Source organism: Taudactylus pleione, unplaced genomic scaffold, assembly GCF_031769625.1.
Source record: "Taudactylus pleione unplaced genomic scaffold, aTauple2 ptg000535l, whole genome shotgun sequence".
Taxonomy (NCBI): Eukaryota; Metazoa; Chordata; class Amphibia; order Anura; family Myobatrachidae; genus Taudactylus; species Taudactylus pleione.
This window is the reverse complement of record NW_028284937.1, coordinates 1,509,923-1,536,622: the sequence shown is the minus strand read 5'-3', so window position 1 is coordinate 1,536,622 and position 26,700 is coordinate 1,509,923. Positions and strand designations below refer to the sequence as shown.

The following is a 26,700-nucleotide window of genomic DNA, read 5'->3' as shown; positions in this document are numbered from 1 at the left end:
CCACCTGTACTTCAATTGATGTTTGCGGTTCCGTTGCTGGAGGGTATGCCAGGACAAATCCTGATAGATATGAATAACCGTACCGTTGAAATCGATCTCCTCCAACTATCGGACCTTTCCCATAATATTCTCTTTTTGCGAATAGTAGTGTAGACGGTGGATGACCTCACATGGACGGTCAGCAGGAAGTCCTCTCGGTTTAAGTGCACGATGAGCTCTGTCAAAAGTGATGAGATCATTAGAATCATTTCCGAAGATGTCATTAAATATTTCAGTGAAGGCATCTACCAGGCCTGTTTGGGTTACGTCTTCAGAGAGACCCCTGACCTGAATGTTGTTTCTCCTTCCCCTATTATCGAGGTCTGCCATCCTCAATTGCATTGAGCAAATTTGTTTTGTTTGAGCAGAAATAATGTCCTTCAAGAGGCCATAAATATATCTGTTGAGTCTTGGCGTTCTTCTAGGGAGGACGTACGGTCAGATAGCTGTGAAATATCTCGTCGGTCAATGGCCAGTTTTTGATGGATAGTTTCTTGTAGATCTTGTTTCATGGGTCAAGTTCTCATATAGGACCACCTATACACCTGTTCTCCTCTCATGTCTGCCCTTAGTCTATGCAGTACATAGTGGTCGCTGGGATGGATACGGGAACCCCCTTCGGTCAGAATCCCAATGCCGACATCCCGACATAGTTAGAACACCAACACTTGGTCAGTATCGTAACCCTCTCTCTACCCTAACCCCCCCTCCCCGGTGCCTAAACCTAACCTTACCCCTAGTGATTAAACCTAACCTCCCCCTCCCCGCTCCCTAAACCTAACCCTGCCCTCTTAGTGCCTAACCCTAACCCCTAACTCTAATGCTAACCCTTCCCCTAACCCCGCTACTTACTTTCGGGATTCCGGCGGTCGGGATGTCAGCGCCAGGATTTTGACAGGTGTCTGGATTCCGGCACCAGCATTCTGAACGAAGGAATCCCCCGTCTGCATTTTAACCGCATCCTGTGACTACTATCCATAATTGTACCTAGTAACAGATGTCACTGAAGCCCCCGCTATTTGTTACTGCCACTCTTCTCTACCTTGTATCTGTTTTATGACTGATGCCACAGACTGCCAATATATTAGGGAGGAAAGAAAAAGTTTATACTATAAGGGCCTGCTTCAGAGATGGACGTTAATGCATTTGCTAGTATGACTGCTATCTCAACAGCGGTTGCGTAAATATGCAAATGGTAATCTCAGCCTTCCCCTTATGTACCAGCGTGCGACGGAGAGTACTGAGACGCACCGGCTCCGTGGACTGTACAACTGTGATGGTGATTGTAAACACTGCACCGTCGGATGCACCATGGCACTTGCGGTAGCCTAGGGGGTTATTCAGGCTATTCATCACAAGTACTTGAGGTGGCCTCTGAGGCCGTGGATGCGCGAGAGGGAACGCAGCCGTGATAGAAGACACCCCCTTGACACTCCCATAACACGCCCATGAGACGGCCTTGATTTTGTGTTCACTTTAGCTCACCCCCCTAGTCCCCGCCCTGAAACACCCATGGATCGCAGATGCCGTCTTTAATGATAGCGATGTTGTACGCAATTGTGCACGCCATCGCACACCTCAGTTAGTATGTGCACAGTCGGGGTTTCGTAGAGTTTTCGCATATGCGCATTAGCAAAAAATCACTCAACTGCGCAAACATCATTATTGCGTTCTGTCTCTGCGTCTGCCCTAAGTGCAAAGTCACAGTTTCCGTACAGGTGGTTTATAGTGTGTCATTATTTCAGTCCATTAATGAACCACACTAGATATTAATTCATAGCGACAGCCCGTGTTTGTATGAAACTATAGAGTGTCGTCTATATAGTGACAGCAAGTTCTTGCTGCATTTATCATGCCTGATACAGTATCAGTGCAACTCAGAAACACCCACAGACTTCACCACAATACCTGTCCTACAGGTGAACCTCACGTGTAGAGGGAGTGTCCCTGCTCCACAAACAGGAAGAGATACTGCCGAGCTGAACTGTCATTTTCTCTGGACTTAGCTCACAAGGAAATAAACCCTCAGATCAGATCTCAGGAATAGACTCATTTTTGTATCCTTTCAGCTATCTATAGACTTCTTTTCCTCTGTGTTCAAATTTTCTTTACTGCTGCCCCCCAAATCACCAGTGCTACAGTCTCAGGAGTTCTTGCCCGTGCCTATCCACCTCCTTGATTTCTTTTCTCTATGTACCCACTTCCTCAACTCCTTTTCTTGTCTTTGCCATCTAAACTCATCCATATCTAAATTTCTCCTAATTCTCAATCCCCAAGCGTTCCCTGCATTTATAAGATTTTTCCTCCTCTGCCACCCTGTACCCATGCACACATCACATGGCGGGCGCAGTGCCACTGTGGACAAGAAGACTGTGGAGAGGGTCATACACAAATTGGATGGATTGTCCCACCTCAGCGGGGTTCCCCAGCTTCAGAGGAGCCATCCTTACCTTCCAGACATCAGCCGGGATATAAAGGAGCACCTACGTCTAATCCTAGAGAAGACTTCCAGCCTGGGACATAACCATTACCTGCAGGTGACAGTGCCCAGTCTGCTCAGCAAGACAGCTGAGTGTGCCGAGATGGTCAACAAGGAGGGCACCTTGTCCAGGTGAGTGTAGTGTGCGCACACCTGTATATTGGTGATGACTATAACAGCTTTCTCTGTATGCTGAGACTCAGCATGCAGCAAATTTATACTGCTATATCCATTGCACACTGTCACTCAGTATGTCCACACTCTCAGCTCCACTGACAATGAGCATAACCTAAATCTGTCACCTCCAGTGTGCACTTAGTATAACTGTGCACTATTATCTCTACTGTGCAGTCACACTTAGTATATCTATAGACTACTACTTCCACTATACACTGACACTGAATATTACTGTGCACTATTACTTCCACTATACACTGACACTGGGTATAACTGTACACTATTACTTCCACTATACACTGATACTGAGTATTACTGTGCACTATTACCTCTACTATACACTGACACTGAGAGTATCTCTGTGCACTATTACCACTACTATACACTGATACTGAGTATAACCGTGCACTATTACCTCTACTATACACTGACACTGAGTATAACTGTGCACTATTACCTCCAATATACACTGACACTGAGTATTACTGTGCACTATTACCTGCACTATACACTGACACTGGGTATAACTGTACACTATTACCTCCACTATACACTGACACTGGGTATAACTGTACACTATTACTTCCACTATACACTGACATGAGTATAACTGTGCACTATTACATCCACTATACACTGACACTGAGTATATATGTGCACTATTACTCTACTATACACTGACATTGAGTATATCTGTGCACTATTACCTCTACTATACACTGACACTGAGTATAACTGTGCACTATTACCTCCACTATACACTGACCCTGAGTATAACTGTGCACTATTACCTTTACTATACACTGACACTGAGTATAACTGTGCACTATTAACTCCACTATACACTGACACTGGGTATAACTGTGCACTAACACCTCTATTATACAGCCATGGCCAAAAGTTTTAAGAATGACACAAGTATTGGTTTTCACAAAGTTTGCTGCTTCAGTGTTTTTAGTCCTTTTTGTCAGATGTTACTATGGTATACTGAAGTAAAATTACAAGAATTGTAAGAAGTGTCAAAGGCTTTTATTGACAATTACATTAAGTTTATGCAAAGAGTCAATATTTGCAATGTTGACCCTTCTTTTTCAAGACCTCTGCAATTCGCCCTGGCATGCTGTCATTCATCTTCTGGGCCACATACTGACTGATGGCCGTCCATTCTTGCCTAATCAATGGTTGGAGTTTGTCAGTATTTGTCTGTTTTTGTTTGTCCACCCGGCTTTTGAGGATTGACCACAAGTCCTCAATGGGATTATGGTCTGGGGAGTTTCCTGGCCATGGACCCAAAATGTTGATGTTTTGTTCCCCGAGCCACTTAGTTATCACTTTTGCCTTATGGCAAGGTGCTCCATCATGCTGGGAAAGGCATTGTATGTCACCAAACTGTTCTTGGATGGTTGGGAGAAGTTGCTCTTGGAGGATGTTTTGTTACCATTCTTTATTCATGGCTGTGTTCTTAGGCAAAATTGTGAGTGATCCCACTCCCTTGGCTGAGAAGCAACCCCACACATGAATGGTCTCAGGATACTTTACTGTTGGCATGACACACTGACACTGAGTATAACTGTGCACTATTACCTCCACTATACACTGACATAGGGTCGTAGCTAGGATGGTGCGACCAGTGCCACCGCACAGAGCGAAACTGCCCTGAGGGCGGAATACCAACCGCCCACCTCATTTTCTCTCTAGTCTCTCTGCTGGTGCTGGGCGGCCACTGCTTAAAGCGTGATGCGCAGCCGCGGCACCCAGCAGGAGGACAGTTAACAGCCGCAGCCTCAGGCACTATTACGTCGACAGACGGTGTAATGGTTAGCGTTACTGCCTCACAGCACTGAAGTCGTAGGTTCGATTCCCACCACGGCCCTAAATGTGTGGAGTTTGTATACTCTCCCTGTGCTTGCGTGGGTTTCCTCCGGGTGCACTGGTTTCCTCTCACACCCCAAAAATATACTGGTAGGTTAATTGGTAGGTGTATGTGTGTGTGCATGTTTTTTGCAAATATGATATAGATTGTAAGCTCCACTGGGGCAGGGACAGATGTGAATGGCCAAATATTCTCTGTACAGCGCTGCGGAATATGTGTGCGCTATATAAATAACTGGTAATAATAATAATAATCCACTATACACTCCATTATTACCTCCAGCAAGCAACTCCTGCCCTCTTACCTGAGGGGGGCTGCCGCTGCTGCTGGCCTGGGTCCCGCGCCTGCTCAATGAATCTGGCAGACGTCTGGACCGGTGCATGCACACGCTTAACACCAGCTTCTTGGGGCTGCATTGATTGCAGCCCAAAGAAGCCCTTTAGAGCTGAAAGACAGAGCTGATCACAGCCCGGACTGGCAGTCCCAGAGGGAGGAGTGTGACTGGCAGGTGGCGCATCCAATGGGGAGCCACCACCAGTCACAGTGTAGCCACTGAAGTGGCTGATTTTACTGATTTTACTGCAGCCTCGCACCCCTAGGTAAGATCCACCACTGATTACCTCTACTATACACTGTCACTGAGTATAACTGTGCACTATTACATCCACTATACACTGTCACTGAGTATAACTGTGCACTATTACATCCACTATACACTGTCACTGAGTATAACTGTGCACTATTACATCCACTATACACTGTCACTGAGTATAACTGTGCACTATTACATCCACTATACACTGTCACTGAGTATAACTGTGCACTATTACATCCACTATACACTGTCACTGAGTATAACTGTGCACTATTACATCCACTATACACTGACACTGAGTATAACTGTGCACTATTACATCCACTATACACTGTCACTGAGTATAACTGTGCACTATTACATCCACTATACACTGTCACTGAGTATAACTGTGCACTATTACATCCACTATACACTGTCACTGAGTATAACTGTGCACTATTACATCCACTATACACTGTCACTGAGTATAACTGTGCACTATTACATCCACTATACACTGACACTGAGTATAACTGTGCACTATTACATCCACTATACACTGACACTGTTAATAACTCTCTACTATAACCGCCACTGTACATTAACACTGGGTATAACCATACCTCCCAACTGTCCCGCACTCAGCGGGACAGTCCCATTTTTCTGGGACTGTCCCGCTAGCCCACCCGCGGGCCGCGGTGGCAGCGGGTGTGCAGCAGGTGAACAGTGTGTAGGGAGAGCCTGGGGGGCTGCCCAGCATCTCGGAGAGTGCTGGGCATGCCCCCTATAGTGCGTAAATGGGGGTTTCCGCAAGACCCTGCCCAGTTTTCTAGATGCCCCGGGCCCTTTTCGGAAAGCCATGCTCCAGTATGGCATAACTGTACACTATAACCGCCACTATACAACTAGGAAATACATTGCAGTTTAAAAGTGTTTAAAATATGATCACAAACTTCCTTATTACAGTAGTAGATAGGACTTTTGCAATGTTTCAAATAAACCCCAATGAAGCAGCTGTATGTAATTATAAAGCAAATATTGAACAGTGTAGGTGTAGGAGGCCATTTATTACTGCTGCACAGATCCCGCCATATTGAGTCAATGCTAATTCAGCAACAGATGATGTTGGAAAAACAACTACTCAGCATCCAGGCTTGTAATATCTCTCCACTTCTCCCAGCAACATACTGTAGGGCCGGATTCTGAGATGGACGGAGCTCACACAGCAGCTGTGCGACAATATGTAAAAGCAGCAGGAGGCGTCTGTAGTAAGAAGACAGCCACTCCCGGCTTTTGTGATGCACTGCTGTGTCCAAAGATGCAGCATCGGATCATCTGCATGAACGTTGGCTGGTGTATTCACACTGCCTGGGCCAGTGAGGTTACATCGGAAGACGCAGACCCTGGCTTCAGCACGCCTACAAAATGGGGCCAATGCCCACTTGTGTAGACCGTTCCCTGTCGCTGCCCCTCCGTGCCCCCAAATTCCTGCAGACTGTCACTCACCTGACGTCTGCAGCCGCACCGTTAAGTGGAAGCAGAACCTGATCTGCACATACACAGGGCGGATCCTACACATGCGTAGATGTACATAACCACGGACTTAGGGCCCTATTCAGAGCCACTCGCAAGCTCGGTGCGCTCGCAAGTGGCCCGATGGTTGTCCACTGTGTATGCGCCGCGTCCTGAGCGACTGAAGGTCAGTTGCTACGGGGCTCGCAACAAGACGGGGCGGCTGTCGATGTTGATTGACAGCTCGCCTCGTTTTGTGGGCGGGTAGGGGGGGTGGCCGAACAAACGCAGGCATTCCCTTAGGAAAGCCTGGCGTTTGAGGGAGGACCTACTGACATCGCAACTGAAGTCCACTCGGCCTTGCGGCAACTGAGACCCTACCCCAGAGTCTCGTCGCAAGGCCAATGGTCGCTTTGTGTGTAAAAAAAAAATCAATAAATAAAAACGCCCACATTACCTGCGAGCGGCCGGCCATTATGAGGGTCTGAATCAGGCCCTTAGGCCCATAGTACTGATTTGGCACTGCAACGTCACTTCTGTAATGCACACAAAAGCTCTCCCCGTGCAGGGGCTTATGCAGATCTGAACACAACTTACCCTCATTACACCCGCATTGTGTATTACACAGAGCTAAAGCAATATATAAGTCCATATGCAGAGTTGTAGGCACCTATGTAGCTGGCCCGCCCCTATCAGTATGGTTGTAATGGTACCCACCATCATTGTCGGTGCACACTTGCACCAACCTTATCCATGGTGCAATAGATCTGCCTGAAAACAGGGACAATTGTGCGTATGAACAAGTGTGCATAGTTCACAATTTCCTCGACACGCACTCATTAAACTTTGCCTATGTGCAAATGACCCACATCCAGGTGTCACTTAGGGGGGTGTGGGGGTACGGATCGCACCGCGTGACACCATCCGAGGGGGTGACACCCAAATAACAGAGCGGTTAGCAGCGGTGATGGATGACGTGTGTGCCCATTACACAGCCGCCTGTGGCTCAAGAGGGTGGGGGCTTCCCAGCCGCTGCCAGAGCACTGGGCAAGCCCCCAGCGTGGCGACAATGGGGGCATGACATGCTGTAATGCCTTCGAAATGGGACAACTCTGGGGGGTGTGTCCTCATGTCCCCCTTGGGCACAGGGTGTAAGGAGGTGCCGCACAGGGTGTCACCACCAGGTATGACGCCTCTGCTCATATCCACCCTGTTATGCCCCTCCAGCCACAAGTGGAGAATCGACTGAGTTGTATATGACTCAGTGTCACCCGTAGTTGTATACACTCCGCTCCGCAGCATGCGCAGTGTGAAAACACTTATGATATGCTCTGCAAACGGACTTCCCTGGCTGAACAGTTGTGAGTCGAAAACACATGGTGACACAGGTTAGTCGTCCTTTGTAGACCAGGATTCCACCACCTTCTCCGAACTTCAGCCGGCGCAGAGCTCCAAGTGAACCCCTCTACCTGGCCAGCCCCGTTTCCTATACATATTATTTATTAAAGAAATTATATATATATATATATATATATATATATATATATATTATATATATATATTCTACAAGCTAATAAAATTACTATTTTTGAGCCTACACAAGACAAACAATGTGATTATGAAACAAAGGTCAGTCTGACGCCTATACAATTATTTTACTTTACATCAGAGCTTATTTGGCATTTTCTTGTTTTTCTAGGACTGAACAGGAACAGAACAGGTTACTCTGGTATGCACATAGAATGTTTTGGTCCAGTTTAGCCCTGAGCCCAATGTGGTCTTAGGGCCTGATTCACTACCGATCACAATAGTGATTCCGCACGCAGTTAAACTGCTATAGTACGCTAATCCAATGCGATCGCTATGCTGCCACAGCACAACATAAGGACGCCCACTTCACCTTACACACATCCGTAATGTTTAGCAAGACTGTGAAACCATCGGTACAATCGAGTACCATCGCAGCCTCACTTGCAAAAGCTCTGACCTTACTCAGGCTGCATATGGCATCACAGTGGATAATTTATGCACGGCCCTGCAACGGCGTTCAAATGCACTGGCACGTCTGCGTTTCACCGAACACCCCCTGTCACTACCCACAAACAGCACTTCCTGTCAATCACTCTGCGAAGTGTCTGCGTGGACGCTGCGATCGCAGTACCGATCGTAGTGGCCGGCTCACGTATCCGCAGTACGCAATAATCGGCCGATTGTGTGCGTATTAGCAACTGCGATCCAAGCTGAATTAGGCCCTTAATTCAGCTCTAGCATCAGATGAAGGGAAAAAGTTGCCCAACTATTACTGCTCTTTGAAAAAAGCTTTCTGATTGTGTGATAAGGATAAGCACACATACTGCCTCTTACGCTGTGTACTCTGTAACTGAGTGTTCACTTCCAAATGTTTTTAAGTATTTGTGACCCTTCTCTTGTTTGTGCCACATTCCATAAACTAGGTGTCATCGCTGCTTCTGTTTTGTATCAGAGGTTGTCAGTTGTTTTTACCAGGCATCTCCTCAAGTGTATTCCCTTATAATCAATAACTAAAGTGAGAGTTTTTAGAAGTGGAGATGTTGCCCATAGCGACCAATCAGATTCTAGCTATTATCTTCTAGAAGGTGCTAGTTAAATGTTAAGTAAAATCTGATTGGTTGCTATGGGCAACATCTCCACTCCTAAAAACTCTCACTTTAGTAAATATACCGCTAAATGTTTTAACACCCGTTTTGTTCTTTAGAAACAGTGGCATACAATATTAATTTGATTTTAAATGGTTCATCGACTTTTATCAGTCAGTATTTAACAGGTTCAGAAAACTTTCAGTGTTGTTATGGCTTGTTTTATGATTAATTAGTATCTTATGTCTTATGATTAACATAATCTTTTATTGGCTAGGCAAGGTTCCAGCTGGGTCAGTAGGCTGGTGAATGTTTGTAGTAAAGTTATGGCAGTAACACAGCTTGCAAATGAGACCCAGTCACCCAGGAGGTTATTTACTTAGCGGTGGCAAAGCCACTGCTTGTCATCGTGTTTAGATCCCATCGCTTGCTATTTACAAAGGGTACCAGAGAAATATATGATTTCTCCATCTATACCCTACTTTGCTCGCCATCACCTTATGGCTCTATTTATTGAAGGGTGATAGGGCTGTGCCTTATTCATCAAGGACCACCAACAGTGATAGTGCCATTTTCAACAGTAGCCCCAAGCAGTGGTAAAATTTGACAGGTTTCACCGGCAAAAGCCTATTTAACAAGGATGACGGTAGTACAAGTACTCTTACTGACTCATTGTTATATTATACCAACATTTCTCCAAAGGTCAAAGTACAATGGCTAGAAGACATAGGGGGAGATGTATCAAATGGTGTAAAGTGTGGAGTAGTGGAGAAGTTGACTATAGCAACCAATCAGCTTCCAGCTAACACTCATAATGTTTACTCTATAAAATGATAGACAGAAGCTGATTGGTTGCTAAGGACAACTTCTCCACTTGTCCACTCTTTACACTGCTTGATACATCTCCCCAAAAGATCAGGAAGGATAACAACTAGGTCTAAGGGGTATATTTACTAAACAGCGGGTTTGCAAATCTGCTGATTCACGGCAGCTTTGATCGTTGAATTTAAAACAGCAATAGTAATAAATGCTAAAACAGACTTGTTTTGCCTTTATTGCTATTGCCGTTTTAAAACCAGTGGACGCTGATAATCGCTGTTTAGTAAATATACAAGTATCTTATAATCATTGGGTTGGGACCTCCTTGTGTAGTATATAAGCTCTGTGAAGATGCTAGATTTTTCCTGAACTTTAGGCCTCCAATTATCAATATTTTTTCTACTAAAATAATGTGAAAAAAGCTGTCTCCACACCCTTTTCACATTATTCCACAGTAGTTTCACTGAAATGTATTAAAGGGCAATTGGAGTAGTTTTTGTGAAAAACTACTTCAAGCCCTTTAAATCTAATTCTCATTTCTTTAGCAAGCAGATCGTGTTTCCCATACTTGTAATGGGAAATGTGGTCTTCTTAAAACTTACTAAGGGGGAATGGTAAAAAAAATACCAGGTGGGAGCCCTACTATGACATCGCCATCTGGAGATGGCGTTAAGCAGGGTTTCCCCCAGTTCCCCGACTCCTGCTCCGCTCTGACAGGCAAAGCCCCCTGTTATCAGCTTTGTGGTCTAAATAGACCACAAGCTGATCATTGCAAAAACAAAAATAGTTAAATAAAAAAAAAAATACTTACCTGCAGCCGGGGGTCCTGTGATCGGTGATCTCTCTCCTCCGGTCAGCTAGTCACCGGGGCTCCTGCACTGTGACCCCAGTCAGCTGTGCTGTAAACCGGCATCTCAGTTTACAGCACAGCTGATCGCGGTTACAGACCAGGAGCCCTGACGACCAGCTGACCGGAGGTAAGTGACAGCTGGGGGTGGTCAAAGGGGGAGGGTGATCGCAGGGAAGGAGACAACCGCAGGGGTTTTAGTGCTAGCCTGTGTGGTGTACATAGTTTCCATTGGGGCCACAGGGCACCGCAGGGCAGGGGGTGCAGTTTGGGCCTGTCAATTTTCTGTTTATTATTATTCTCACTTGTAGCTTCCTCTCCTTTTATCCCCAGCATCTCCTGGCCTCCCCTATCTCTTCCCTGGCCCTTCCCCATGAGGCCATTGCCTTTTATCGGGTGCACGTGTTATATCCCTATTTGAAAAATAGGGGGGGTGCCAATGTTCTTTCTGGCACAGGGCAACAAAAAGTCTGGTTACGGCTCAGCACCACACCCTGGGTCAGCGCATGCGCGGAGGCACTCTCACTGTAGTACAGTGAGAATAGTGCAAAAAATACAGTGAGAATAGTGCGATGATGATTCGCAGGGACAGAGCTCTCTCGCAAGCTCTGTCCCTGCTTGAAGATGTTGATGTGATAATTAATTTAGGTGAAATGATCACACTACAATCCGCATTCGAAATGCGGAGTGTAGTAAATAGGGGCCTAAGGGCTCTATTCAGCAAGAGTCACGATGTTGCCTCGAATATTATCAGGCAACATCATCACAATTTTTTCATCAATTATTAAATTTTATCTTTGCTATTCAGCATTTTTTTTATGCAGGGACAGCGGTTGTGTTAACGCGCTGTCCCTGCAATGTTATTGTTTTCGAACAATACCATCTGTCTCTTCTTCTGTGCATGCTCAGTCATGCGCTTGCAAGTAGTCCAACTCCAGCCTGTCAAAACTGTCTAAATTGACTGAAATGTGTACACAGGCTTTATATTAGTCTGTGTACATTTATATTTATGTGCTTTTATATTTAACTTTTATATATAAATTTTAAATATAAAAGCACATAAATATAAATGTATACAGACTAATATAAAGCCTGTGTACACATTCCAATCAATTTATAAACAGTTTTGACAGGCTGGAATTGGACTTACAGTCAGCGGTGGGCCGGAGACTGGGGCAGAGTTTCAAGATCCTGCAGGGACCTATGGGAACATTTCCTGCTGTCCCTGCAGTTTTCATGATAATTAAGGACTTTCTTCATATAACACTATTCTGAGATGCTGTTATATAAAGTAAAGATTTTTTGAATAATTTAACACTTTTTGCAAAAAGCATTAGAGGACTGTAGGGAGCGATGGCTTGCTCCCCACAGTGCGATACTCTGAGATATGGGAATTAATGGAGATTGTGTTATCTTCTCCATTAACCCATTACTGAATAGTTGAAATACTTACAATATGCGTAAATTATAGTTTCCGCATTCTTTAAGTAAAAAAACATTGCTGAATAGACTTCTTGTTAAACATGGACATTTTCCACATTTTACTGACTGTCAGCAAATGTACTGATGTTGGTAAACCTGCTTTTCATAAAAGTGATGATGAACAGGAAAGTCTTTCTGAATATTCAGTCAGTGAGGGAATGGAGTTTGTTATCACAAGACGTATCCTCACTGGTTTATCCATATTTGCTGGTCGCCGTTGGGCTATTTGCCTGACATCGCAGCACATTTCCCCTGATGTCTGGTAATCCGAAAGACATTTATGAGATCATGATCAGGCATGCTTGTTGAAAGATTACTGCTATTGGTCTATATGTATGATCATCTACCACTGGCATTAAAAGTAGAGATGTGCGCCGACCCTTGTGTTTTGGTTTTGGTTTTGGATCTGGATCTCCCCTGGTTTTGGATCTGAATCTGGTTTTGGATTTTTGGGCCTCATTCAGAGGCGGTCGTAGGATGCAAGCCGTCGCTCAGAAACAGGGCGGCCTCTTGCATCCTGAACGGCCGCCTCCATGTCGGTCGTTAGGCTGTGGGTTAACACCCACAGCTCTAACGACCGCTAAGGGAGACGGTCGCGATGGTCAAGACCATCGCGACCATCGGGGCTTACGACGAGACCCTAGGGTAGGGTCTCGTCAACCTTAAGCCCCAGGGAGCTTCCTGCTCTGTTTGAGCAGGAAGCTCCCCACTGACATCACTGATGATGTCAGTGGGGACGCCCACAAAACGGCTAGCGTTCCGAAAAGAACGCCTCCGTTTGGCCGGGCACGCCCCCTGCCCGCCCAGCAAACGGAGCGAGCTGTCAATCAACATCGACAGCTCGCTCCGTCTGCTTCGAGCCCGCTAACGACGGGTGATCCGTCGTTAGCGGGGGCTTGCGCATGCGCACGACGGAGCCATCTCTGTCGTGCGCATGCCCTGTGGACCAACATCGAGTCGGTTGCGAGCGCTCAGCGCTCGCGACTGACTCTGAATAAGGTCCCTTTTCCTTGGTGTTTTGTTTTTCGGGGTTTTTTTTGGGATCTGGATTTTTTCTTAAAATATCATAAAAACAGCTAAAATCATATAAAATGGGCCTGTTTTTGTTCCTACAGTATTATTAACCTCAATAACATTTATTTCCAGTCATTTCCAATCAATTTTGACCACCTCACAATATTATTTTTTTCATCTAGTTAAGGCCAAAAGGTTGCATCCAGCTAGCTGGCTGAGTAAGCTAAGTTACACAGTGGGCAGCACTAACATGTGGCAGTTCAGCTTCCAATTTCCAACACGGATACAGTGTGTTATACAGTATGGGTTGGATACACCAATAATGCACTTACTGTGACAGCAGTTTCGGCAGAGCGGGGTTGCTGACGGTGTCCTCAGTACATGGAATGGCAGTGCTGCAGTGCTGGCAGTGTCGTCAGTGCAGGGTACCGGCAGTGTCAGCAGAGCGGGGCTACCAGCGGTGTCTTCAGTGCAGGTTTGCTGGCTATGTCGGCAGTGCAGGGGTTGCTGATGGTGTCCTCAGTACATGGAATTGCAGTTCTGCTGTGCTGGAAGTGTCCTCAGTGAAGGGTAACGGCGATGTCGGCAGTGCCAGCGGTGTCTTTAGTGCAGGTTTGCTGTCTGTGTCGGCATTGCAGGGGTTGCTGATGGTGTCCTCAGTACATGGCATTGCAGTGCTGCGGTGCTGGCAGTATCCTCAGTGAAGGGTACCGGTGATGTCAGCAGTGCCAGTGGTGTCTTCAGTGCAGGTTTGCTGGCTGTGTCGGCAGTGCGGGGGTTGCTGACGGTGTCCTCAGTACATGGGATGGCAGTGTGGGAGTGCTGGCAGTATCCTCAGTGCAGGGTACCGGTGGTGTCGGCAGAACAGGGGTGCCAGAGGTGTCCTCAGTGTAGGTTTGCTGACTGTGTCAGCAGTGCTGGGGTCGCTGGCGGTGTCCTCAGTACATGGAATGGCAGTGTGGGAGGGCTGGCAGTGTCCTCAGTGCAGGGTACCGGTGGTGTCGGCAGAGCGAGGGTGTCAGCTGTGTCCTCAGTGCAGGTTTGCTGACTGTGTCGGCAGTGTAGAGGTGTTCTCAGTGCAGGGTGCCGGCGGTGTCGGCAGCATGGGGGAGCCAGTGGTGTCAGCAGTGAGGCTACCGGCGTTGTCAGCAGTGGGGGTGCCGGCAGCAGGTGTGTCGGCAGCGGGGGGTGTCGGCTGCGGGAACCAGCGACATCTTCTTTTAGTTGTTTTTTCCCTGCATTCAATGGGCTTAATGCTGATTGGCTGACAGAGCAGTCGCAGTCTTTACCCACTGAAGGAAAAGGGATTTTCAAAAATGGCCGCTCGAGGCAAAACCTCGAGATCCGACAGCAGATCGCAAGGTTTTGCCTCGGGAGAGGGAACCGGGGCAGGCAGAGAGATTCGAGCTTTGCTTGGATCACTCCGGATCCCCAAAATTCTCTGAGAACCGAACCCGCTCATCCCTAATTAAAAGGCCCCAGTCATACTGGAAGTTATCCGGCTTTAGGCCCGATGGGCTGAGTGTCTCCCTTATTTAATTTGGTCACCTATGTGTCTGCAACCAAGGTGGAGTTTGATCTTGCCGCCTGTTGCTCAAACCACATAGCAAGATCTTCCCAAATGTGGCCATCTTAAGTCTCATGGTTGTCTACACTTCTAAACTGGCAGAGTAATGAGCTGCCAAGATATCTGGTGAAACCTATCAGTTACAACACGCTCTTGAACTGCTGTGTACAGGTTGGTGTATGTGGTGTATGTAGTACATACAGGAGCATGTCCTCTGCAAATGTGTACTATATAAGATGTGCCCAGTGAGTAGCACATTCCTCTTTCAACAGTGCCATCCAGATATAACCACTGGTACTGCTTGCACCCTGCACAAATACCCATACACAGTCACCGGCTGGTGACCTGTAAACTCCGGCCAAGCTCCGCTCTATACAGAAAGTGTGTTTAAGCTTACCTGTGAGTACTGCTGATCAGTCACATTACTGCTAAATAAACAACCCCAGTGGTTAAGGACTGGGCTATTCACTGATTCTGGGCATCCACTGGTGTGCACACACACTGCAACAAGGACAAGCTCAGGTGGTGCCTTATTGTGATGTTACACCAGACTTGTGGCTGCAGGAGAAAGGAAAATGCTGATAATTACTCATCATACTATATATATACATATATATATATATATATATATATATATATATATATTTATATATATTTATATATATATATATATATATTCCAATTAGGCAGCACTTTGCTCAATGAAGACAATTGTACACAGGTGACATACCTGTGTACAATTGTCTTCATTGAGGAGAGTGCCGCCTAATTGGAATTGTACTTGGGCTGACTGGTGTCAGACCTGATTGGAAGGCACCTGGACACTTTATTTGTGATTATTTGGAGTGCCACCCTTGGATCTCTTGTATATATATATATATATATATATATATATACACACACACACATACAGAGAGAGTCACGTGCAGTAATCACAGGTCTTGTTAAAGATAGCTAGAAATAAGGAGTCACCAGGGTTGGACTGGCCCACAGGGGTAGAGGGGAAATCCCCGGTGGGCCCCACTGTCTGAGGTCTGAGGGCCCACCCACCTCCTCTGAATTATACATTGTTACTCTATTGGGCAGTTAGTTACCTGATTGACCAGGGCAATTGATCAACATGGTGCTTGGTTCCCTTCTAAAGAAACTACACAAAGATTTGCCTAATTGTTAGCCAAGTGTCTGTGATGGCTGGCCACACCCCCACTGGTAGATGACCACGTCCAGGGGTGTATTTCCCTATTGGCCAGGATGGCACTCGCCAGGGGCGCCAGCCGGTTGAGGGGTGCTGGCACCACCCGACAGTGCCACCCGCGGCCAGCAGCTTCGGAACCCCCCCTGACGGAACAAATTGTTTTCTTAGAGACTGTCTCCGTCTCTCCTCCGGCCACAAGCCACCTACCATAATTAAAGCTGCCCGGCCAATGCCTGTTTAGCTGTCAGCGCTTCCGCGTCATACCACCTGACGCGGAAGCACTGACAGCTGAACCGGCAGGGTCCGAGCAGCGTGCCTGTGCTGCAGTAACAGAGGGAGCATGTCCTCGTGGGAGAAGGCAGATTGCGGCCGCCCAGCAGCCCGACACCTAGGAGGAAGTCCAAGCAACAGAGCCCACACCTGTGTGTGTGTAAGTATGCCCTGTGTGTGTGTGTGTTTGTTTGTAAGTTTGTGAATGTTATGTGTGCTCTACTGAATGTTGTGTGTGTATGATCAGTGTTTGTGTATATTTATATATATATATATATCTATATATATACTGGGCCTGATTCAGAGCCGCTCGTAAGCGGGCGCTCGTTCGTTCCGACCGATGTTCGCACAACTTCGCATGTGTACGGATTTTAATACGCATGCGCGAACCAGTCAGTACGGCCGAAAATCACGTGCTCGCTAAATAGCGAATGCCTGCTATTTTGAGTGACAGAATGAGGCGTTTGTGGGTTGTAACAGGGGAAGGTGCTTGAAAACGGGGAGTGGAGATCAGAACGCAGGCGTGCCTAAAGGTCAAAACGGGCGTTTTAAGGGTGTGCATAATTACTAAAGCAGCGTCATCGACCACGTCACTTGATTGTTTTATAGTTAGAACTGCTCGCATGATTGTGGTAGCAAAAACCAACCACAAGAATAGCGAGCAGTTCATACGCCGTCCGATGTACTCGATTAATCTAATAAATAGCGGACATGACGTATGATGCGAGCGGCGCATGTTTTGATCGCTCGTTCAGATATAGAGGCGTGAACAGACCGCAAAGAGTGAACGGTTAATTTAAATAGCCAGCCCCTTTTTCTGAACGAGCGGCCGCAAATAGCATCCGGCTCTGAATCAGACCCACAGTCAGGTGCATAAATATTGGGACATTGACAGAATTTTCATATTTTGGTCTCTATTCACCACCACAATGGCTTTGAAATGAAACAAACAAGATGTGCTTTAACTGCAGACTTTCAGATTTAATTTGAGGGTAATTACATCCAAATCAGGTGAACGGTGTAGGAATTACAACGGTTTCTATATGTGCCTCAACCTTTTTAAGGGGCCAAATGTAATGGGACTATCAACTCAAAAGCTATTTCATGGACAGGTGTGGGCTATTCCCTCGTTATTTCATTATCAATTAAGCAGGTAAAAGGTCAGGAGTTGATTCTAGGTGTGACATTTGCATTTGGAATCAGTTGCTGTCGACTCTCAATATGAGATCCAAAGAGCTGTCACTATCAGTGAAGCAAGCTATCATTAGGCTGAAAAATCAAAACAAACCCATCAGAGAGATATCAAAAACATTAGGTGTGGCCAAATCAACTGTTTGGAACATTCTTAAAAAGAAAGAACGCACCAGAGAGCTCAGCAACACCAAAAGACCCTGAAGATCACGGAAAACAACTGTGGTGGATGACAGAAGAATTATTTCCCTGGTGAAGAAAAACCCCTTCACAACAGTTGGCCAAATCAAGAACACTCTCCAGGAGGTAGGTGTATATGTGTTAAAGTCAACAATCAAGAGAAGACTTCACAAGAGTGAATATGGAGGGTTCACCACAAGATATAAACCATTGGTGAGCCACAAAAACAGGAAGACCAGATTAGAGTTTGCCAAACAACATCTAAAAAAGACATTACAGTTCTGGAACAACATCCTATGGACAGATGAGACAAAGATCAACTTGCACCAGAGTGATGGTAAGAGAAGAGTATGGAGAAGGAAAAGAACTGCTCATGATCCAAAACATACCACCTCATCAGTGAAGCATGGTGGTGGTAGTGTCATGGCGTGGGCATGTATGGCTGCCAATGGGACTGGTTCCCTTATATTTATTGATGATGTGACTGCTGACAAAAGCAGCAGAATTAATTCTGAAGTGTTTCGGGCAATATTATATGCTCATATTCAGTCAAATGCTTCAGAACTCATTGGACGGCGCATCACAGTGCAGATGGACAATGACCCGAAGCATACTGCAAAAGCAACCAAAGAGTTTTTTAAGGCTAAAAAGTGGAATGTTATGCAATGGCCAAGTCAATCCCCTGACCTGAATCTGATTGAGCATGCATTTCACTTGATGAAGACAAAACTGAAGGGAAAATGCCCCTAGAACAAGCAGGAACTGAAGACATTTGCAGTAGAGGCCTGGCAGAGCATCACCAGGGATGAAACCCAGCGTCTGGTGATGTCTATGCGTTCCAGACTTCAGGCTGTAATTGCCTGCAAAGGATTTGCAACAAAGTATTAAAAAGTGAAAGTTAGATTTAGGATTGTTTAGTTTGTCCCATTACTTGTGGCCCCTTAAAAAGTGGGAGGCACATATAGAAACCGTCGTAAGTCTTTCACCGTTCACCTGATTTGGATGTAATTACCCTCAGATTAAATCTGAAGGTCTGCAGTTAAAGCACATCTTGTTTGTTTCATTTCAAAGCCATTGTGGTGGTGAATAGAGGCCAAAATATGAAAATTCTGTCAATGTCCCAATATTTATGCACCTGACTGTATATATATATATACACACACAAACACACGTGATTTTCCTCCTTATTAATAATACTTGCCTCTGCCACTATAAGGCTCTTGTCCTTGTCCCACTCATATATATATATATACCCCACTAAAAATCCTGCGTTGCTAACTGCCAATGGGGTGGGGGGGCACCAGGCCCCTATTTTGCCAGGGGCGCTCAGACCTCTAGATACACCCCTGACCACTTCCCTTAACCACAGGCCCCAATCACTGCATTCCCCCGATGGGCCCTTCATGCCTCAGTCCAACACTGGGAGTCACTACTCCATAAAGTTGATTAAACTTTCTTACGATACTTTAACAACTGAAATGTCAATCAACTTTATGGAGTAGTGACTCCTTATTTATAACTATCTTTAACAAGACCTGTGAGTGCCGTGCGTGACTCTCTCTGTGTATTCGGGCTGCTGCAGCATGCTGCTGCTGGGAGGGAAGAAATCAACATAATAGCCTAGACATGCTACTACAGTACCATTCTTTTAACCCACTAGATCACTTATTGGTAAATTGTATCACTAGGAACTTCCATCACATTCTGCCAACCCAATAATAGGTACCCTGCCATAGCCAACGCTGATTGCCTATTATTATCACATAAGAGTTGTTTAACTAGGCCCTTATTATTCTGATTATGTTATTTCATTATACTACTCTACTAATGACCAGGATGAACCAACTGTATCACTTTGTATCAGTGTTTTTTCATCTTAAATAATAATAATATTAATAAACAATGTAAGTAACATACGGGGGGGATGATACTTTATGAATTAAACTGTAGTAGGTGGACCATGCATGTCCATTTCGTGTGCCAACTTTGCAAAATTACTATAGATCATTTTGGCCTGAAGCCGGTGTGTGTGGCTCCAACATCCATCAAAAATGGCAGAGAATGGCTGAAAAATATCCAGATTTTAATTTTTTCCAGGAAAAAATGGAGTTGGCCAGTGACTGTAGGATGGGGACTGTAGGATCTGGCCATTTAGTATGGCTACTGAATGGGCAGGTTTGTTCAATTTGGCCACCCAACATGTGTGCCAAATTAGAACAAACAGCCAGATAAGACTCACGTCAGCGTCAATCACCTTGTGATCTGCTAAAGCAGAGATGGGGTACCTCCTGCCCGGGGGCCGTATAAGGCCCTCAGAATAATTTGGTCTTGCCCTTTGAGCTTTTTTTCTGCTAGCCTCATCTCTCTAGTAGGGTGCCTAGAATGGCACACTGCAGCCAGAATCTATGCAGCAGTGCCGCCTGGAGCATCCTTAGGATGCTTCAGACTGTCACACCGCTGCCCTTACAGCTCCCCGGAGCATCCCCAGAATGCTCCAGGCATTGCTGTAATTACTGGCGATTGTGGTCCCGCCCCCGTGTGATGTAATGCAGAGGGAGCGTCGCCTGCAGCGGGCCCCAGAATAATGTTATATATGTCAAAATGGCCCTGGTCAGAAAAATGGTTCCCCACCCCTGTTCTAAAGAAAGGATTTTGGGAGTAGTAGAGGTCACGGCCAAGAGGTACAAAGCATGGTCACCTCCCATTCCAATGACACCTTACATTCATACACTGATCTTACAAGCCAGTCAACAGGTTCCGAGACTGATCTAAGAATCGGGAAAGATTTATTTACACAATAGTAAACTATTAATAGTTTAATAGTCACTAAATGTGTGCATGGAAACAAACAGTAAAGGGGTGTATAAGGGTCATCCAATCAGAATATAGCAATAATGCAGGATTCCCAGAGACATCCTTTCTTGGCCTGTGCTCTGTATATTGTTCACCAGCAATGCCCAGTAACCTGTCAATATAATGTTATAATTGTATTCATTGTTACATTGCCCTTCATTGGTTCAGCTTTATACAATAGTCTTTTGGATAGCTCTGTTCTAAAATACTTAGCATTCTTGTGTATTGCAATGACGTCCTTACCTCTATTATTTTGCTCTGGTCTGTGAATTGACTCATAAAGTTCAAGTCAAGGTGAGACTTTTAAAACAAGACAATAGTTTTATGATGTTGATATATAAAATAAATATATAATAGTATCACAAATAAAAGGCCATTCTTTTACAATCACAAAAAATATGTCTTTTATAGTAGTTGTGCTATGGTTTTGCTGCATAGTGAGTGTTAGACAGGAAAGGATACTGTACATACTGTACTGTAGTAGGTATTATTGACTGAATATTTAGGGGCAATTATGGAAACAGGTTCATGGGTAACTAAACTGTACAACAAACAAAAGAAAAAGTTAACCCTTAATGATGAGACGTTTGCTTTCTATTTTTAAGCTGTACTAGGTAGATCAAAGTTGCCGGTGGATGAGTTTTTATACATATTCTGTCCTGCATTTCACTGTAGATTAGTCCCAAAATGAGTGATGTCATGCAGTGGGCGGAGCCTGTTTATTGATTTATTTATATTTTTACATTATTTATACATTCAGGCAGATTGATTAGACAACCATACAGTAATATCTTGTTTCTGACTATAGCAGACCACAATAAAATAGTTTAATAATTGCAATGACAAAAAAGCACATAGGACCTCATTCAGAGTCGGTCGTTAAGGCCGCACGGTCATACGGGAAAAGGGCCCGGATATGCAAATGATGCACTCGCAAGTTGCGTCCCTAAGATCGGATCGGTAGCTGGCCGACCAAGGGGAGGAAGTGGCCGGAAGACAAAAGATACGCCCCCTTCTCGTACGCATTACACGTCATCTCCAGGCATATAAGGATTAAGGATTAATCGAGATTAATTGAGACCATCGAGAACTATCGGAACTGGTCGTAGGTTAAGGTTGACCATACCCTCTCTTAAGCTCTATGATCATGTCAGTGTAAAAACCTCCCATGTCACATGTGCCATGACGTTACTTTGTTAATTATGCACTCCCATAAAACGCTGTTCGCATAATTAGGCACACCTGCGTTCAGATCTCCACTCCCCCGTTTTCAAGCACCTTCCCCTGTTACCACACACAAACGCCTCATTCTGTCACTCAAACTACCGACCTGGCTGTGTTCAAGGAGAGAGAAATTTGTGATCGTAGCAGCTAGTTTGCGCACGCGCATTGCGAACTTTACGCATGCGCAGTTTAGCGCACATCGGTGGCGTACGACCGTGCAGCCGCTACGACCGACTCTGAATGAGGTCCATAATGTAGTCCACAATGATATGTTGAGGTATATTAAGGTAAGTAAACTACAGTGGTTAAAAAGAACCACGGTGGGGTGTGGGGTGGGGGTTAGTGTATAAAAAATGACCATGGGAGTATGGACCTCATTCAGAGCCGGTCGGGAGCGCCGATGCGCTCGTAACCGACTCGATGATTTGGCCTGCGTGCGCAGAGAAACTGTCACTCCGGAGCTCGCTACCAAAGGGGCGGCTGTCGATGTTGATCGACAGCTGCCCCCATTTGGTAGGCGGGTCGGGGGTGGTGGTTTCCAAAACTGAGGCCTTCCTTTATGAACGCCTACTGTTTTGTGGGCGGCCGCACTGACATCATCAGTGATGTCAGTGGGGAGCTTCCTGCTCCATCAGAGCAGAAAGCTCCCTGCAGCTTACGAGTGCCCAGACCCAACCTTAGGGTCTGGTTGTAAGCCCCGATGGTCGCGATGGTGATCACCATCGCGACCATCAACCTGGTCGGTCGTTAAGCTGTGGGTGGTAACCCACAGCTTAACGATCGACAAGGTGGTGGCCGTTCAGGATGCAAGTGGCCGCCCTGATTCAGGGCGACCGCTTGCAACTAACGACCGCCTCTGAATGAGGTCCTATGTGCTTTGGGTGGCCATGGTGAGATATGGAAGGAGGGGGGGGGGAAGGGGGGCGGTGTAATTGGTGTTTTGTGTAAAGAGCTGCTTTGAATTATTTTTAAAGTGGAAATAATTTTAAAGGCTAAACCAAGCTGGTTTAGCCTTTAAAATGATTGCCGCTTTAAAAATACCTCCCCGCATCGGTTGACGTCCGTAAGCTATTACATTTAGCTCCTGCTGGTCTGAATAAGTCTGATTTAAAATAGATGTGTGCACTGGGACCATTTTTGCTGGTTTTGGTTTGGTCATAATAATTCGTCGGCTGGTTTTGATTTTGATTTTGCCAAACCGCTGTGACTGGTTTTGGTTTTGGATTATTTCCAGAAATTGGCAAAAAAAGCTAAAATCACATAATTTTACCCTTTTTCTGGTACTAGAGTATCATTAATTATTTATTATTTTTTTATTAACAGTTTCTTATATAGCGCAGCATATTCCGTTGCGCTTTACAATTGGAAACATTAATAGAACAAAACTGGGTAATAACAGACAGATATATAGGTAGGAAGGCCCTGCCAGCAAGCTTACAATCTATAGGGAAATAGGCATTGATACACAAGGATAGGTGCTATATATTGCAATTTGGTCCAGCCAGAATGCAGAGTTTCTTGGTTGGCTGCATGATCCAGTCACACAGGAATGTCGGCCAATTGTCAGGATGATGTGAAAGAAAGACAATGTGTGAGGTTATGTGTGGACTGTGAAAGGGGATGTAATTAGACATGGAAGCTATGAAGGTCATGTGGGGGGTTCTGGAATCTGATAAGCTTACCTGAAGAGGTGAGTTTTCAGGGAATGCTTGCAGGATTGGAGCATAGATGTAAGTCTTATTGTGAGTGGTAAGGCATTCCATAGAGTGGGTACCGCCTGAAGAAAGTCCTGTAACCATGAACGGGAGCAAGTAATGCGTGGGGATGAGAGACGGGTTGGGATATATTTTGAGGTGAGTGAAGAAATGTATGTTGCTGTGGCTTGGTTAATGGTCTTATGTTTAAGTATAAGTATTTTGTAATGAATACGGTAGAAAACCGGCAACCAATGGAGGGACTGACAGAGCGGGGCAGCAGACGATGAACGATTGGCAAGGAAGATAAGCCTTGCAGCTGCATTCATAATGGATTTTTGGGAAGACCAGTAAGGAGACTATTGCAATAGTCAGTGAGTGCATGGATTAGAGTTTTTGCAGTGTCTTGTGTGAGATATGGTTGAATTTTGGATATGTTTTATAGATCTATGTAACATGATTTTGAGACAGATTGAATGTGGGGAACAAAGGACAGTTCAGAGTCAAGGATGACACCAAGGCAGCAAGCTTGTGGAGCAGGGTGGATTGTCGAGTTATCAACCGTGATCGAGAGATCAGGTTGGTAACTGTTATTAGCAGGTGGAAATATAATTATTTCTGTTTTAGAAATATTAAGTTTCAGGTGGAGGGATGACATCCAAGATGAAATGGCAGAAAGACATTCAGTGACATGGACCAATACAGATGGTGATAAATCTAGGGAGGATAGGTAGATTTGAGTATCATCCGCATACAGATGGTACTGAAATCCAAAAGAGCGGATTCATTTGCCAAGAGAGGTGTTATAGATTGAGAAAAGCAGAGGACATAAGACAGAGCCTTGCGGTACTCCAACTGATAGAGGTAGCAAAGAGGAGGTGGAGTCAGAAAAACGAACAGTAAAAGAGCGATCAGACAGGTAGGAAGAGAACCAAGAAAGAGCTGTGTCCTTAAGACCTAGGGATTATAATGTTTGTATGAGTGTATGATGGCCTTTAGCCTTGGCAGTGACCAGATCATTACTACCTTAGCCAGTGCTGTCTCTGTGGAGTGTTAATGTGAACAACCTTAATTTCCACTCATTTCCAGTCAATTTTGACCACCTCACAGCTCACAATATTGTTTTCAATATTTAATTTTGCGACTGGATGAGAGCTGTCATACTTATCCTTGCAAAGGATTGTTTCACAGTCAGTTGTATTTTAAAAATAGTAGTCTTCTTGGTCCCCTTATGGGATGAAGATCCATCCCCAGCAGCAGCAGCAGGTCTAGCACTGAAAGATTCTTCTGGGGAATCCTGGATAGGAAAGGAGTCACCTAGCCTTAACAAATTGGATGCAGGGCTACCTCCGATCATTACTGTGGATATTGAAGATGAAGGTGTTGGCGGTAGAGATTGCAGGCTCTGGGATCTAGCTGAGAGAAGGGAGCTAGCTGATGCTGGACTGCTTGTTGTTATTTTTTTAGCACCAGTTTCTGATGTCGTCAAAAACTTTTAATGAGTTCGCTGCAAATGACGTAACAGAGAGGAGGTTCCTAGATGGTTAATATCCCTACCTATGCTTATCGTAGTTTAACAAACGCTACAGATGGCTGTTGTCAGGATTTGGGTAAAAACAATTCCACATATAAGAGGTGCATTTGTTGATCCTACACCCAGGCATGACATTGGCCTTCCACTTATCATGCACAAGAGCTGCTTCCCCTGGTGCCTGACTTACACAAACAACATCCTTATCCTCAACATTCTCATTAGCACCGGACACAAATATCCCCCACATCCTTTTGCACTTCATCAGTGGAATCCTCAACTTCTATGTCATCAGCTATATTTGTGTTGCTTTTCCCCACATTTGCAGAGGAAGCAGCAATGGTGGAAGGTGACTTCTCTGCTAGTACAACAGTATTAGAGAGGTCAGGCTCACACATCGCACTCATGGACACACTTAAACTCTCCTCAGGGATATGTGACATTTCTGTTTCTAAACACACAGTTTGTTCTACTGCCTTAGTGGTTTTCATTTTTTTTACACCTCTTTTACACTCTGAGTGATAAGGTCTTACATCATCATGAAAGGCAGAGGAAGATGCCTCACTGACCCTTGCAGAACCACCACTCATAAATAAAGGCCAAGGCCTCAGTCTTTCCTTGCCACTGCGTGTGGTGAATGGCATGTTGGCAATTTTATGTTTTTCTGCACCACACCTTCCCGTTATTATGCCCTTCAGCATCGGCTTTAGTAGATGACATTAAAGGACTAGCGCTTTCATCATTACTAGTGGCAGCAGCTGCAGCAACAGTATTTGTTTGCTCTTCTCTAAAAGGAACGTTATCCATTTTTCAATTCGCAGATAACTAAGTGGTTTATATATGCACGTGAACAAAGCGCACCAAACGGTACAAACAATACAAATTTTTTTTATGTCACAGCTCTATTCCTGCGTGGACTAGAGCCACAGGGCTTATATACAGTCAGGTGCATAAATATTGGGACATTGACAGAATTTTCATATTTTGGCCTCTATTCACCACCACAATGGCTTTGAAATGAAACAAACAAGATGTGCTTTAACTGCAGACTTTCAGATTTAATTTGAGGGTAATTACATCCAAAGCAGGCGAACGGTGTAGGAATTACAACGGTTTCTATATGTGCCTCCCACTTTTTAAGGGGTCAAAAGTAATGGGACAAACTAAACAATCCTAAATCTAACTTTCACTTTTTAATACTTTGTTGCAAATCCTTTGCAGGCAATTACAGCCTGAAGTCTGGAACACATAAACACCACCAGACGCTGGGTTTCATCCCTGGTGATGCTCTGCCAGGCCTCTACTGCAAATGTCTTCAGTTCCTGCTTGTTCTTGGGGCATTTTCCCTTCAGTTTTGTCTTCATCAAGTGAAATGCATGCTCAATCGGATTCAGGTCAGGGGATTGACTTGGCCATTGCATAACATTCCACTTTCTAGCCTTAAAAAACTCTTTGGTTGCTTTTGCAGTATGCTTTCGGGTCATTGTCCATCTGCACTGTGAAGCCGCGGGCCCTGGTAACAGGGGGCGTGGCCTAATCACGGGCGGCGTGGCCATGCCCC

At 45.2% G+C, this 26,700-nt stretch overlaps 1 protein-coding gene across 4 annotated transcripts in view; it reads left to right on the top strand.

Annotated features, from left to right (window-relative positions):
* Nucleotides 1-2,029: 2,029 nt before the first annotated feature.
* The window catches only part of CBLC (Cbl proto-oncogene C), a 72,238-nt gene continuing 47,567 nt past the window's right edge, over nucleotides 2,030-26,700 (top strand). For all 4 annotated transcript variants that reach the window (XM_088450911.1, XM_088450910.1, XM_088450909.1 and 1 more), the window contains exon 1: nucleotides 2,030-2,650. In XM_088450911.1, the coding sequence (XP_088307037.1) occupies nucleotides 2,364-2,650 (287 nt within the window). In that variant the 5' untranslated portion in view covers nucleotides 2,030-2,363. The remainder of the gene's footprint in view (nucleotides 2,651-26,700) is intronic.